Source organism: Mytilus galloprovincialis, chromosome 10 (assembly GCF_965363235.1).
Source record: "Mytilus galloprovincialis chromosome 10, xbMytGall1.hap1.1, whole genome shotgun sequence".
NCBI classification, from domain to species: domain Eukaryota; kingdom Metazoa; phylum Mollusca; class Bivalvia; order Mytilida; family Mytilidae; genus Mytilus; species Mytilus galloprovincialis.
In genome coordinates, this window is record NC_134847.1 from 24128688 (window position 1) to 24143449 (window position 14762).

Here is a 14762-nt window from a genome sequence, read left to right on the forward strand (position 1 = left end):
TATTTTAGATCGCGCTGAGCGTGGGGCGATCGTGGTCTAGTGGGACTTGGGCTTAAGATAGCTTTATAGTCTATAGACTGTCTGCTCTATGGTCGGGTGGTTGACGCTTTGACACATTCCCCATTTCCATTCTCAATTTTATCTAAATACTACCTTACATCATGTATTTTGTTATAAACTAATGTACATTATACTACATTGCAGAACTGACTTGTTGGGCTACGTGTGACACGAACTAATCAATCTAAGGTGCATTATATGTTATTATTTTTTCCATAAGAATGATTATGTACCCTGTGATGATTTTATGCTAAACATATGGAAATTTTTATAGAAAAGGACTTTTGTAAACAATAAACGCTAGCACATCATAGAAAAACAAGTGAGTAATCTATGTTTTAAGTTTTATAACAAAAATCTCTGTATTAAAGTCTGTGGATTTTCTACAAAAGTATTGGTTTTATCTTCACCAAATTCTCTTTTTCTACTAAATGCAATTAAACTATAAATTATAATGCTTTGCACGAGGTTTACCCTTGGTATATGTACAAAATTGCCCATCTCTATTATTCATTAAATTTGCTATTTTGATACTATTGCAGTTTGAAAATTTCGTAATTCACAGGGCACAGAAGGGGTCATAAACCTTAATATGTAAGACCACAATATTTAATGAAAAAGTCAAAACCATGTCCTTTGCGCTGTTAGATTGGGGAAATCGTTACCAATTGACAATAGATTTAAATCATAAATTGGTGCACAAAAAAAATAATATGAAAAGACTTTAACCTAGGGTCACACAGTAAGAATCCTTCTAAGATTAACCCCAGTGTTCGTATTAAATTATAAGCCTTTTACATTTGTTAACTATTACACCACTGGGTCGATGCCAATGTTGGTGGACGTTTCGTCCCCGAGGGTATCATCAGCCCAGTTATCAGCACTTTGGTGTAGACGAAACGCGCATCTGGCGTATGAAATTATAAGCCTGGTACATTTGATAACTATTCCCGATGACTAATCAGTTTCTGCTTCAGTGGTGATATCCATAATTAATGTTTATAGTATAGTTGTATTTTAAGACGTGTCCAAGCTATCGAACAAAATTCCAAAAGATTATAGCAGACATGTCCTATTAAAGTGCAAGACTAAACGCCTACAAAAAATAAACAGTTGTATCAATCATATCGTAATAACTATACAACTTCTTTGTTGTAGGCGTCTTAAAGGTTACAGGACATTTAAATTGGTCATACATAAGACGTTGTCAGTAAGCTATATCACGGGGAATTAATCATCCATTACACACTTTCAAATGTAACAACTATTTGTGCTAGAACCTTATTAGTTGGAAGATATTTTAATAATTTTCTACGATAATCAAATGTTAATTTTTATAAGCTGTTGATATGAATCTTTTGCTTCCTTAAAATTGATTGTTATAACTATTTATTATCGACTCCTATGAGACGATATTAGAATTGAACGATGGACAATCAGTGCGTGAATTTTTCTTGCTACCTGATTGGAAGATATTACGAGACGTGAATAATCAAAGTTTATTGATTGGTTAGGACAATCCAAACCTAGTAAATGTCCTTCAATCCCGTAGAGTATCGGATTTGTCCTCTCTATTTTAGCAATTATATTTTGCCTGGTCATTAATCATGCATATTCATGATATTGGTACACAGGTAACTTTTATCTATAAATAGTCGAATCTTCTGGAGTTTCGTAAACAACAGTGTTAAACGATATATACTACTTCATAACGTGTGACCTCACGTGTGTGGTAAAATTTGTTGATTGATGCACGTGGCTATTCTAGTAAATGAATTAATCTACAAAGCGAGAGCACTTTCCATTTTCATCAGCTAAGAGTCGACTAGCCCTTTTTGAAAGGCTAATACTTGTGCATATATATACATGCAATGATAATCTTACTGAATCGTCCCTTTCAGTTGATTGAAATAAGTGAGGCCACTGTAATAGTCTGATAGTTGATAATATGATTATAGCCTTATCAATAATATTAACAAACTAGATGCGCATTTCGACAATAACTGTCTCAATGATGCTCGGACAATTTATCTCAAAGTATAATCCTGATATAAAAAAAGGCAAAATTTAAGCATCACAATATCCGTATGTGCATGCCTTTTCTGAAGTACTGGCTACAGGGCTGGTGATATCCTCGAGAAATAACAGATAGTCCACCAGCAGCGATATCGACCCAGTGGTTGTAATAAGGTATTAACGGTACACAGCATTGCAAAAAAACATTGTTCATGATGATCAAAGCTATGACCAAATATGACGTCATACACATTGGTTACTTTTAAGATTCGTGGTAAAGATTTTTCGTATATCTATTTTTGATTAATAATATATGTGACATATTCAACTGTTTTACTGTTGATAAGTATCTGGGTATCTATTTTTAGCAACAAAACACATAAACGATCTTGTTTTTCTCTAAATACTTGATTAAGTTTTCAAAAATATTTGTTATGTGACGTCGTGTACGCCTTATTTTACATGCACTCTGTTGTTTTCCTTTACAGATATTAGGTTTACAAATCCTAATTCAAAAAGGACAATCAATTGCGATTATGTGGACACAGTATGGCTATACAAACACCCCACCCACTCACTTGAATTGATACAGGTTTTGAATGATAAAATATTCTGATTGTTTAACGACGACCACAAAGATTTTGACATAAAATTCGAACACTTAATTAAAATTTTGTGTTTTTTATAGGGGGGAAGGTTTACTAAGTTACCATAATACACCTCAATCCACATAAGACGGTTGAACATTAATTGCAGCTGATACGGAGCCTATGTATGTAATAAATTGCAAATGACAGTAGACTAGTTACGATGTGACGGTTTGCTTCATGGAAATGACCGGGATATTTATTACCATTTATCATGATTTCTGACATATTGATACATAAATTACGTCTATCTTTGAAGCATTTGTCAGCCCGTGGCAGCAATTACTGCAGCGGAATCAAATAATTAGCCAATATTTCACCGATGATAAACATGTATCTCAAATGATCGCACATGGTTTCTTCCAATTTAATGTTCCTAATTGATCTTTTCATTCGAAATACTACTCTGGAATTTGGATCAATGTAATGTGTAAGGTTAACTTTCTGGTAGTCATAAATTTGGCGGGAACACAAAGTGAATTAAGTTTATACGTCTGCCTAATAAGAATTGTCGATCATAACTCTGACAAATTGACACAACAATTTATTCCAGGACAATTAATCAATCTCAATTCAATACGAATGAAAAAAACATGAACGGAAATATATCCATGTTTGCTTTGTCGAACACGCATGGAATGGTAGCCTTTAACATGCAGAAATCACATTACAGTCTATTTGTGTAGTTCTCCCACCGGAAGTTTTCTTGTTTGTGGTCATTATTAGTCTCACTTCGAACATATAGACATTCAGCATAGCAGTTAGAGTATATAGAATCAAACTGGAAAGCTTTTAGAGTCTTCTTCCATTATAGTTAAACATTAATTTTACGATTATTATTAAATCTGCAGGATATGCATTTACAAATACGGAAGTTATTTTGAATTTTACACATAGAACAATCATGACAATGTTTTATGCATATTAAAAAAAAAAAAAAGATTTACAAGTGGGGTTTACCTAGCTGGAAAAAAAGGTTGGATACAAAATAAAATTCCTGTGCCAAGTCAGGGATATGACAGTTGTTTTCCACTTGTTTGATTAGTTTGAGCTTTTGGATTTCCCATTTGATAAAAGAATTTCCCATTTGATTTTCCTAAGAGTTCTATATTTTTTTATTATTGTACGTTTACATCATTTATGCTCAATACGATATAAAATACAGATGCAATATATATACAACAAGTTTTCTATGTCAGTGTTCTCTGAGGTTAGTAACTGACACTATTTTCTGATATCGAAAAACAGATGTACAGCAATGAGTAATTCTTTTAAAATATGTATATCTTCAAATTCTTAAATGTGATTGATTTGTTCTGAGCTTAATCTTTGATAGACAATGTTGCAGAAACTTTTTTCGTAACATATCCATAATAGGCACAAGGATTATAATCTAATAGGCCAGACGCGCGTTTCGTCTACATAAGAATCATCAGTGACGCTCAGATCAGAAAAGTTATAAAGCCAAACAAGTACAAAGTTGAAGAGCATTGATAACCCAAAATTCCAGCATTGATGACCCCAAATTCCAAACATTTGTGCTAAATACGGCTAAGGTAATCTATGCTTGGGATAAGAAAATCCCTTTTAGTTTATTCGATAATTTCAAAGTTTTGTGAACAGAAAATTTATAAAAAAATTATAAATAAGCGATAAACATGACTGTATGGTATCCTGGTATGTAAGAAAATAAAAATATTGAATTATAAAACACTACATTCTTTTTCTAATTCCTCACAATGGAAATAATGCATTAGACCTTGTAAAAGTGTAAAAAATTATGATAAAAATTAAATTCATCAAAATTTCATGAATGATCTGAGTGCATTAGTGTTATGAAAAATATGATGACATATGAATACAAGTTTATTAGATGAGGGTTATTCCGTTATTTCTTCGCTTCAAATTCGGATAAAATCTCAATCAAATGAAGTTTTTGTTATGAAGTTAATGTTTCATAATCTAACATTTATGGATTCCAGTCAGTCAATAAAGCGGCTCACTCCTTAATGTTTTATATCCAAACTATAGATTTCACGGTCATAGATGTCATATCCAAAATATATCTACAAAGCTCATCAAATTCATGAGGGAATGTGAACTTTACTGGATATAACTTCTTTCAATTACAAACAAATAATCCACAATCGACTATTCTATATTACAGCTGTTATCCTAATTCTAGCAAGTTCAATGTTTGGTTGTCTTGCTTGAATGGCTTGTGTTGTTTGATCTAGAATTGTAATAAAGATTCACATCTGCAATCAATATAAGTAGGCGGATTTAAGCCTGACAATGCTAAATGTAAATTAAACAAAATAGATACAAGTTTAACTCCTATGCTATATTGTCTTCAGATGTCAATCTTGAACAAACATTTATTCAAACAAAGCGAACAGTTCAACCAGACCTGGTAATAATAACTTGCTAGCATTATGATACAGCTGTTATCCTAATTCTAGCAAGTTCAATGTTTGGTTGTCTTGCTTGAATTGCTTGTGTTGTTTGATCTAGAATTGTAATTAAGATTGACATCTGCAATCAATATAAGTAGGCGGATTTAAGCCTGATAATGTTCAATGTAAATTTAAATAAATTATATACAAGTTTAACTCCTATTTTATATTGTTTTCAGATGTCAATCTTGATAACACTGTTTGAGCAAACATTTATACATACAAAGTAAACAATTCAACCAGACCCTTAACTTGCTAGCATTATGATAACAGCTGTTATCATCTTTGAACGCCGTGACCACTACTAACCATTTCCATTATTATAAAATTCCAAAAAACAGTTTTTTTCCATCCACTATTGTATCAGGTGTGGTATCAGTTATCACTATATTTGCAAACTGATTTATGCTAGGTAATGGATTTAATGCAAAATACGTAAATATAGTTAGAATTCAAGGTAGTTGATACAAATTAGATTAAAAACTGGATTGGTGTAGGAATAACCAAGCTACATTGATCCTCAGACCAAAATGATGGCAAATACTTGTCTTCACTCCAAAACGGGTATGGTGGTTAACCAAATAGGAAATCTGAATAGTTATAGGTTAGTTTTAAAGTCATATGAAACGAGGGATCTGTGAAAAATAAAGTTAATCCAATTCGCGAACCAATGCATATATATATCAAAAACAGTCTTCTGTGCACGATTTTATCATTTTTATCGCATAAATTTTGTGTAATCGTCAAAAACATTTTCAATCGGTCAGTGTCAGCTAATTAATGATCGGTTTTGAAACCGAAGTTAAACGATTGTCATCCGTTTGTTAACAATCAACAAAGAAGCATTGATATTCAAGTAAGCATGTGCATAACAGGTACAATAAGATATAGTTTATCTTGATGACGGAGCGATGTTTACGTTTGGTTTTCCATTCGCACTTGCGTATTGCGATCACCGGATTTTTACGAAAAAAGTCATGCTACATATGGAAAACAAGTCGGCGAATTGTTTGCTGGAAACAAGCAATTATAAAAAAAGTAAACTGTGTCTAAATTTGGACAAATCAAAGAATTTTCTTCAGAAAAAAAATATATGTACATAAGTTTTATAATAATAACTAGCCATTTAGTTATTAAAAACATATGCATATTTTATTGACTGTACTGGATACATAAATGAGAATGGTGTCCTAGCAAACATTACTTTGTCGAGACTGCTTTTGCATGTGCTCTGAATAACCCATCTTTTAATATTCAGTTGCTTAGCAATTAAATACGGCTTTAGAGTTATATAAAAATCAGGAAATGAGTAGTGAATTACTTAAATATTACAAAGTTGGTGAACTCTGCAATTACAAACAAGAATGTGTCCAAAGTACACGGATGCCCCACTTGCACTATCCTTTTCCATGTTCCATGGACTGTAAAAATAATCTAATTTGGCATTAAATTAGAAAGATTATATTATAGGGAACTGTGTAATAAGTTTCAAGTTGATTGGACTTCAATTTTATCAAAAACTACCTTGACCAAAAACTTTAACCTGAAACTCCCACTTTCATTTTCTATGTATAGTGAACCTTGAAATTGGGGTCAAAAGTCTAATTTGGCATTAAAATTAGAAAGATCATATCATAAGCAACAAGTGTACTAAGTTTCAAGTTGATTGGAATTCAGCTTCATCAAAAACTTCCTTGACCAAAAACTTTAACCTGAAACTCCCCCTTTCATTTTCTATGTTCAGTGGACCGTGAAATTGGGGTCAAAAGTCTAATTTGACTTTAAAATTAGAAAGATCATATCATAAGCAACAAGTGTACTAAGTTTCAAGTTGATTGGACTTCAGCTTTATCAAAAACAACCTTGACCAAAAACTTTAACCTGAAACTCCCACTTTCATTTTCTATGTTTAGTGGACCGTGAAATTGGGGTCAAAAGTCTAATTTGGCATTAAAATTAGAAAGATCATATCATAAGCAACAAGTGTACTAAGTTTGAAGTTGATTGGACTTCAGCTTCATCAAAAACTACCTTGACCAAAAACTTTAACCTGAACGGACGGACGGACGGACGCACGGACGAACGGAGGCACAGACCAGAAAACATAATGCCCCTCTACTATCGTAGGTGGGGCATAAAAATAGTTTACTTATCTACCCTTTTCACTCGTATTCCCCATTCTAACTACTTAAAAAAGAAAGACAGATTAAAAATGTGTCAAAACATGTGTCAAATAAACTCATCATAGATACCAATAATAAAATTATGTACGCCTGGGCACGCTTTTCCTCTACAACTATTTCCCATCGAACTTGAAATAAGCAATCCAAAAGTAGTTATATCTGCCTCATATCTTGGATGCAGAGTCAGTTAAGATCAAAACTTTACGAAACAAGAATGTGTCCAAAGTACACGGATGCCCCACTCCCACTATCATTTTCCATGTTCAATGGACCGTGAAATTGGATAAAAAATATAATTAGGCATTAAAATTAGAAAGATAATATCATAGGGAACATTTGTACTAAGTTTCAAGTTGATTGGACTTCAACTTCATCAAAAACTACCTTGACCAAAAACTTTAACCTGAAACATGCACTTTCATTTTCTATGTTCAGTGGACCGTGAAATTGGGGTCAAAAGTTTAACTTGGCTTTAAAATTAGAAAGATAATATCATAAGGAACATGTGTAATAAGTTTCAAGTTGATTGGACTTCAACTTCATCAAAAACTACCTTGACCAAAAACTTTAACCTGAAGCGGGACAGACGGACGAACGAACAGACGAACGAACGAACGAACGAACAGACGGACGGACGAACGAACGAACGGACGCACAGACCAGAAAACATAATGCCCCTCTACTATCGTAGGTGGGGCATAAAAAAGAGATGATTTCAACTCTCAATTTATAAGTAGCAATCTTCCAGCAGCGCCAGTATATCGACAAGTCGTTATGATATTTTAGAGCTTGCGTTTCTTATCTTGATTTTCTTGATATATATAGATAGTTTATGACAAGGAAACAATAAAACCAAGGATTCCAGGTAGTTAAATTGACGTCATTACTTTGAAAATTTCATGGCATCTATCTCAAGTTGGTTGACAATTTTACAGATGACATCAGATATGTTTGCCATAGACACAGCCCCGTATTACTTTCCTCAAATATGTCATCATCGAATGAGACTCACCAACGATTCTGCAATTACATATGAAATACGACAGCTGCCTAATGTGAAGCAGGATCTGCTTACCTTCCCAGTACACCTGATATCCCCCGGTTCTTGATGTGTTTCATGTTGTTCAGTTTTAATTTTTAATGTTGCGGTTTTTTTTTCTTTTTATGCCATGTTGTTGTAAGTCTGTCTTCCACTTACATCACTTTATCTTCAGCCACCAATTAAGTCAATGTTTTGATTGTACCAGTTTGGTGTATAGACAAATAGATATGGAATTTTAAATGGTCATTGACTTGTTTTTAGATTGAGTTAATCAAGCTTCAGTTTAAGTATTTGAAAAGATATCGATTTATAGTTGGAGAGTATCTTTAATGCTGGCATGCAGACTGGTCTACCAGAATATGCTAATAGGGAAAAAAAAAACATAAGAGATCAATGCTATTAACTGAGTCATTCATAAGACCTGACAAGTGCTGACTGTGAAAATGTATTTCATAATAGAGCATGTTTACATTAAGTCTGATAACCATTTGTTGAAGGTGTGATATATAGTTCCCAAACAAAATGTGAAGAAAACAATATAATCAGTAAGTTTAGGGATTTTCAAGTATTCTATTAACATGAGAAGCAGAGAAACTGAAAATGCATCATTCAATATAGCATATGCACATGTAGCTTGAAACTCAATTTCAAAAACCTCTGATTTCAAGTTCTAGAGAAAAAAAACGAAAATTTACTGGTACAGGAGGATGGAAATACTGACAGAAAGATGGAGAGACAATCAATGATGGTGGCCTCGAAATAGTTGTCAAACTGATATTTATAGTTATTTGCCACAAGTAGTTCCAATAAAACTAACTTAAGCAGAAAACTAATCAATTGTTGATGCAGATGCTAGAACACCAAATCCTATGTGTCAATTTCCTTGCAGGTGAAAAACTGCATCTATATTGATTTTTCTGCTTCAAATAAATAAAAACCCACTGCAAATTAGAAGTTATTTATTATAAAACATACTATTAACATCTGTCTACTGGTCAAGGCAAAGAAAGACAACTTTAATGCAATTATTTCAATGAAAATATTAACATTTACAAATTATAAGATAAAGACTTCTCTGCAATTAATTGCATACATAAAATATTAAGTTAAAAAATGAAACAGACTACAATATCTTTGAAATAAGTACAACCTAATATTATATTTACTTAAGCTCAAAAATTCATTTTTACAGTACTATTGTGTAGTGTTACTTGTACATATATCACTGAAGTAAAAGGATACCCCAAGTCTTAATTGTACTTCGAAATTGTAAACACATTTCTAAAATTCTCTCAGTCTTTATCTTGCAAAGTACAATCATCAAAACCAGATCTTTATTTGCTTAAAATACAGATTTACCAGGAGAAATATTTGTTTATTTCAAGCTTCATATTGCACTTATCAACCTTACTCATTCAAAATAGCTTTTAAAAAATAAACAATACTTCAAACTGTCCTTAGCAAATATGACTCAAATAGAAATCTAATAAACTAACATAACAGTTAATTTACATTTTAAACAAAAATAATATAATAGACTGGTTAATTGCAAGTTCTTCAATGCCACTGCACCATCTTATGAAAGAACAGAAATCTTTAACAGTACGTTTCATAACAAAGTTATTCTATCAATGAATATACAGTTTGTAAAATGAGCCATTTAATTCTTTTACTTATAAAAATAGACTATATAAAGTACTAAGTACTTAAAGCTGCAAATTTCAATGGGGGTAATGATTATTACAAATTAATTATATGAATGCATGTTTGTTATATAAGAATTGTGGTTTTAATGATATTGTGGTAATATTTAATCTGCACCAAATACCAGGGAATGCTTTGAATGTAGCAATTCTGCACCAAATACCAGATAAAGTTTAGTTGGTTAAACTACTATGCACCAAATTCCAGAAGGTAAATTTTTAATCTCAAGACTTTCCAATCATTTTAAAAAATGTAAAAAAAATAAAAAATTAGGTGATATTTTTCTGTAATTAGGATGATTAAATGGTGTATTGGTGAATATTTAAAAGATTTAGTGTTTGAAAATAAGGTGTTCAAATAAAATCAAAATAAAAATGTCTATTAACTTTCAACATCATGTGATTTTTTTATTGTTTAGTACAAATAAACAACACATTAAACAATTACATAAACAAAAGATTTCTACTAAGCATTTATACTATATTTATGCACTTATGATATTAATAAATATTATTGCAACAAAACTCAATTAATTTAAAATCATCCACTCATGTATTGTTACCTTATTAGTAATTAGACTGAAATAGTGCTATGTATCATTTTGATGATTTGTGTTTAAAAAACTAGAATTATGGATGATTGGTTTATATTATATGACAAATGTTTAAATAAATCTACATAAATTACAGGTTTTTATATTCCTTTTTAGTTCCTACTCATATGCAAATGAAATAATGAATAGAAATTCTGTTCATAATACTATTAAATATTTGGCAAATCACATGGCTCAAAATACAAACTGTTTAATTCAACAGTAACAATGTATATATAAATAAAATGTCTAGATTCCACTTGTGTAAGCCTGTTATTTAATCAAAATTTTCTCTGAATGCATAACAATAATTTGAATATAAATAAAACTGTTCCTAGATTCCACTTGTGTTTATCTTGTAGATTCCACTTGTGTTAATGTTGCTTGTTGAAATGATGCCAATTTATTTTTTGTATCCAAACTCCTTAGCATCATCTTCAGTGAAGTCTCCGTAGCGCCAAAGATTCAACTGGAAAATAAAAAGCATAAAAAAGTTGAATCCTTGCAAAACAATGAAGAATAAACTGGAAAAATAAAAGGCTTATGTATAATGTTTACCTGGAAAATAAAAAGCATAAAAACAAAAGAATCAACTGAAAAGTAAAAAGCAATATTTTCTTCAACATGACTGACTGTTTATAAAAAACCAAATAAATTACTCACTCTTCCTGCTTTGGCTTTCTCCTGAGCCTTCTGGTAATCAGAAACCAACTTGGCAAGTTTTTTCTCTCTCCTTTTTTCAACGATAAGATATCCGTCAGAAATGAGTCCTTGAGCAACATCCTGGTCTGTATCCGGGTACAACAGAACCACATAGTTTCCACCGGATCTGTATTCTATATTCAACTTCAGTTCCTTGTTCACTACACTGTCATAGAATTGATCTAAGGCATCTTGTTTTGCATCTTCCTATAAAACAAAAAACAATGGTCCAATCTTTATTATAACATTTCAAAAATAGATCTGCTGACACAGAAAGATATTCTTTAGCTTTGCAGTGAATCAAAAACTGTTTTTATCATATTACTGCATGCATATAAATGCAATAAGGATCTCTTTTTAAGTATTTCTATAACTAACATTTCAGCCTAAAATTCTAATTAAAGTGTACAAATGTTAACAATATATCAATTTTTTGGTGAAAGTATATCTCTACTAACATAACAAATCAGTAGACACATGACCGTCTGCTACTTACATCTGGTGGTAATGCTGAACATGCCAATGTGAATTCTGTTGCCTGAGCTGGTAATGTTTGATAGGAAGCTGGCAGTGTAGCAAGTTCTGTTGATGCTGTTTTCTCTCTCTGTAAATAATTAAATTTAATTATAAACTAGAAATTAGAATCATATTGTTCAATTATTGTTGATAAGGAATGCTATTGTCACTAACTTCTCTGAAGATTTGTTTTACTTTTTAATCCATGATTTACTTATTTTGTATGAAAAATATTGCTTTCTTACTTCTTTACATTTAAAAACTTTTTCTGTTCAGTTGTCGGTTATCAGAGAAAAATGTTTAAGAATAATGTAACTATATGTACAGGTATATTTTCCTGTTGAGCTAACTGATATAATTGTGACAAACAGTTTAGACACATAGAACTGTTATTTTTAGAAATTTTGATAATACATGACAAAACACACATTTATATCATGATCAGCTAGAACACAATACATGAAATAATGATTTAATTTAACAGCAATCTGCAGACAGACAGTAAAAAGGATTCAACATTTTTTTTTCATTTTTTCCTCTGAATTTTAGAAATAACATTACTACTAATTAAATGGAAAATTGAACACATAATGAAAGTTTTTAATTTAATTTTTAACATGCATCTTTTTGTCTTCAAACTTGTGTTCAATTTTCATATTCCCTGTACTTACATTGCCATAATCTATAAATAGAACTGTGAATTTTCCTTTCTCATTTTTCTCTACTTTTGCTCTGTACCTGTACAGAAAATAATGTATATCAAGATCTTTAGAAAGCTAATACAAACCAACAACAACATATGTACAAACCACTATTATAAGCATAAGTAAAAATAAGCATCAAATTGAAGAGCAAATGAATCAAAAATACAGTCAAATGTCACCTAAGCATATCCTTATTTAAATAAAACCAAATCAAATTCAAGACAGAAATCATGAGCATAAGCATTAGCAAAACATGTACCCAATAATAAAAAGAAAAGTTAAACATAAACAATAGAGTATGTAATAAATCATAGAAAGCCAGTTCTTAAAACTTTCAAAAGGTTGTTTTAAAATGTGTGTTGCACTTCAAATATATTACAGTAAATTGCCCAATACTTTTATTCTAAAATTGAGCTTTGAAAGTCTGGTCATGTTTTATTTCAATATCTCCATTTGGTTTTTTTCATGAGTAATTTTTTATCCCCCCTTCTAGTGAAATATTTGTTATCTCCCCTTCTAGTGAAATATGAATAAAAGATTACTTTTTTTTCAAACGACCTGAGGTATACATACAAAATGTACAACAAAGGTGTTAACATATACAACAGAACAACTACTATGTTGGATCTCATTGTAACAAGTCTGACCCACATCAAAAAATTAGCAGCCTCTAATTGATTAACTTTATGATTGTCAAACAAGAATGTGTCCAAAGTACACGGATGCCCCACTCGCACTATCCTTTTCCATGTTCCATAGACCGTGAAATTGGGTAATAATCTAATTTGGCATTAAAATAAGAAAGATTATACTATAGGGAACATATGTACTAAGTTTCAAGTTGATTGGACTTCAATTTTATCAAAAACTACCTTGACCAAAAACTTTAACCTGAAATTCCCACTTTCATTTTCTATGTTCAGTGGACCGTGAAATTGGGGTCAAAAGTCTAATTTGGCTTTAAAATTATAAAGATCATATCATAAGCAACAAGTGTATTAAGTTTCAAGTTGATTGGACTTCAGCTTCATCAAAAACTACCTTGACCAAAAACTTTAACCTGAAACTCCAACTTTCATTTTCTATGTTCAGTGGACCGTGAAATTGGGGTCAAAAGTCTAATTTGGCTTTACAATTAGAAAGATCATATCATAAGCAACAAGTGAACTAAGTTTCAAGTTGATTGGACTTCAGCTTCATCAAAAACTACCTTGACCAAAAACTTTAACCTGAACGGACGGACGCACAGACGGACGGACGAACGAACGAACGGAGCCACAGACCAGAAAACATAATGCCCCTCTACTATCGTAGGTGGGGCATAAAAAGTGGATGCAGAAATTGCCTGTTTAGCAGGCTATCAATTTCAAAAGTATAAACCCATACTGTGTTCAAGAAATTTTAATGCTTTTAGAAGTTGCTTTAAAATTGTGTTCTCACATGTTGGGGTATTTTTAGCAACCAAATGGTCAAGTTATATAGAAATTTATCTACATAAAAAGGTTCATATAAGCTTCCCTTGTATTTAATTCATGTCAAGGCATTTAATTTAAGTAATATATTACTGCTAAGCTTACCATTGACCATCCTGAGAGAATTTAGCTGCACATAAATCACCTTTCTTTGGACTATAAGCACCAGGCAGAGGTGGGTTAGACTCCATTTCAGTTCTCAATTGTTCCATTAATTTTTCTAGCTGTGGTCCTGGAAAAGTAAGAGAAAAATCAATTTTACAGAAACTACTTTTTTTAATATACATTTTATATAAAGAGAGCAGGTTATGTTAGTGCTATGAATGTAAAGATTTAAAAGGTAAAACACTCAAATCAAGACCATCATGTGTTGATGTAAATGAAAGGAAATTTGGAAATGGTACAATTTGATTAGCGACAATTTCATACTTCCTCTACCTAGATAACAATGCCTAGTATTGATTTTTCTACTTTTAAAACAATGGCTTGGCCCCCATGAGGGATTTTCCCGCTAGATAAATTATACAGGGTTTCAATCCACAAAAAAATATGAATTATTTATTACTGAAGAAGATTTGAGAGTTTTGAGAAAGCAAAATTTGAAGTTCTTTTAACTCAACAGAACAAATAAATCTATTCTTTACCAAAAACATATCTGAAATAATGTA

General features: G+C 31.5%; 1 protein-coding gene across 1 annotated transcript in view; it reads right to left on the reverse strand.

Annotated features, from left to right (window-relative positions):
• Nucleotides 1–9346: 9346 nt before the first annotated feature.
• Nucleotides 9347–14762, reverse strand: part of LOC143047222 (staphylococcal nuclease domain-containing protein 1-like) — a 52460-nt gene continuing 47044 nt past the window's right edge. Inside the window, exons 17-21 of the mRNA XM_076220226.1 lie at nt 14200–14326; nt 12590–12656; nt 11899–12006; nt 11364–11609; nt 9347–11169 (exon numbers count right to left, since the gene is read on the reverse strand). Of these exons, the coding sequence (XP_076076341.1) occupies nt 11104–11169; nt 11364–11609; nt 11899–12006; nt 12590–12656; nt 14200–14326 (614 nt within the window). The 3' untranslated portion in view covers nt 9347–11103. The remainder of the gene's footprint in view (nt 11170–11363; nt 11610–11898; nt 12007–12589; nt 12657–14199; nt 14327–14762) is intronic.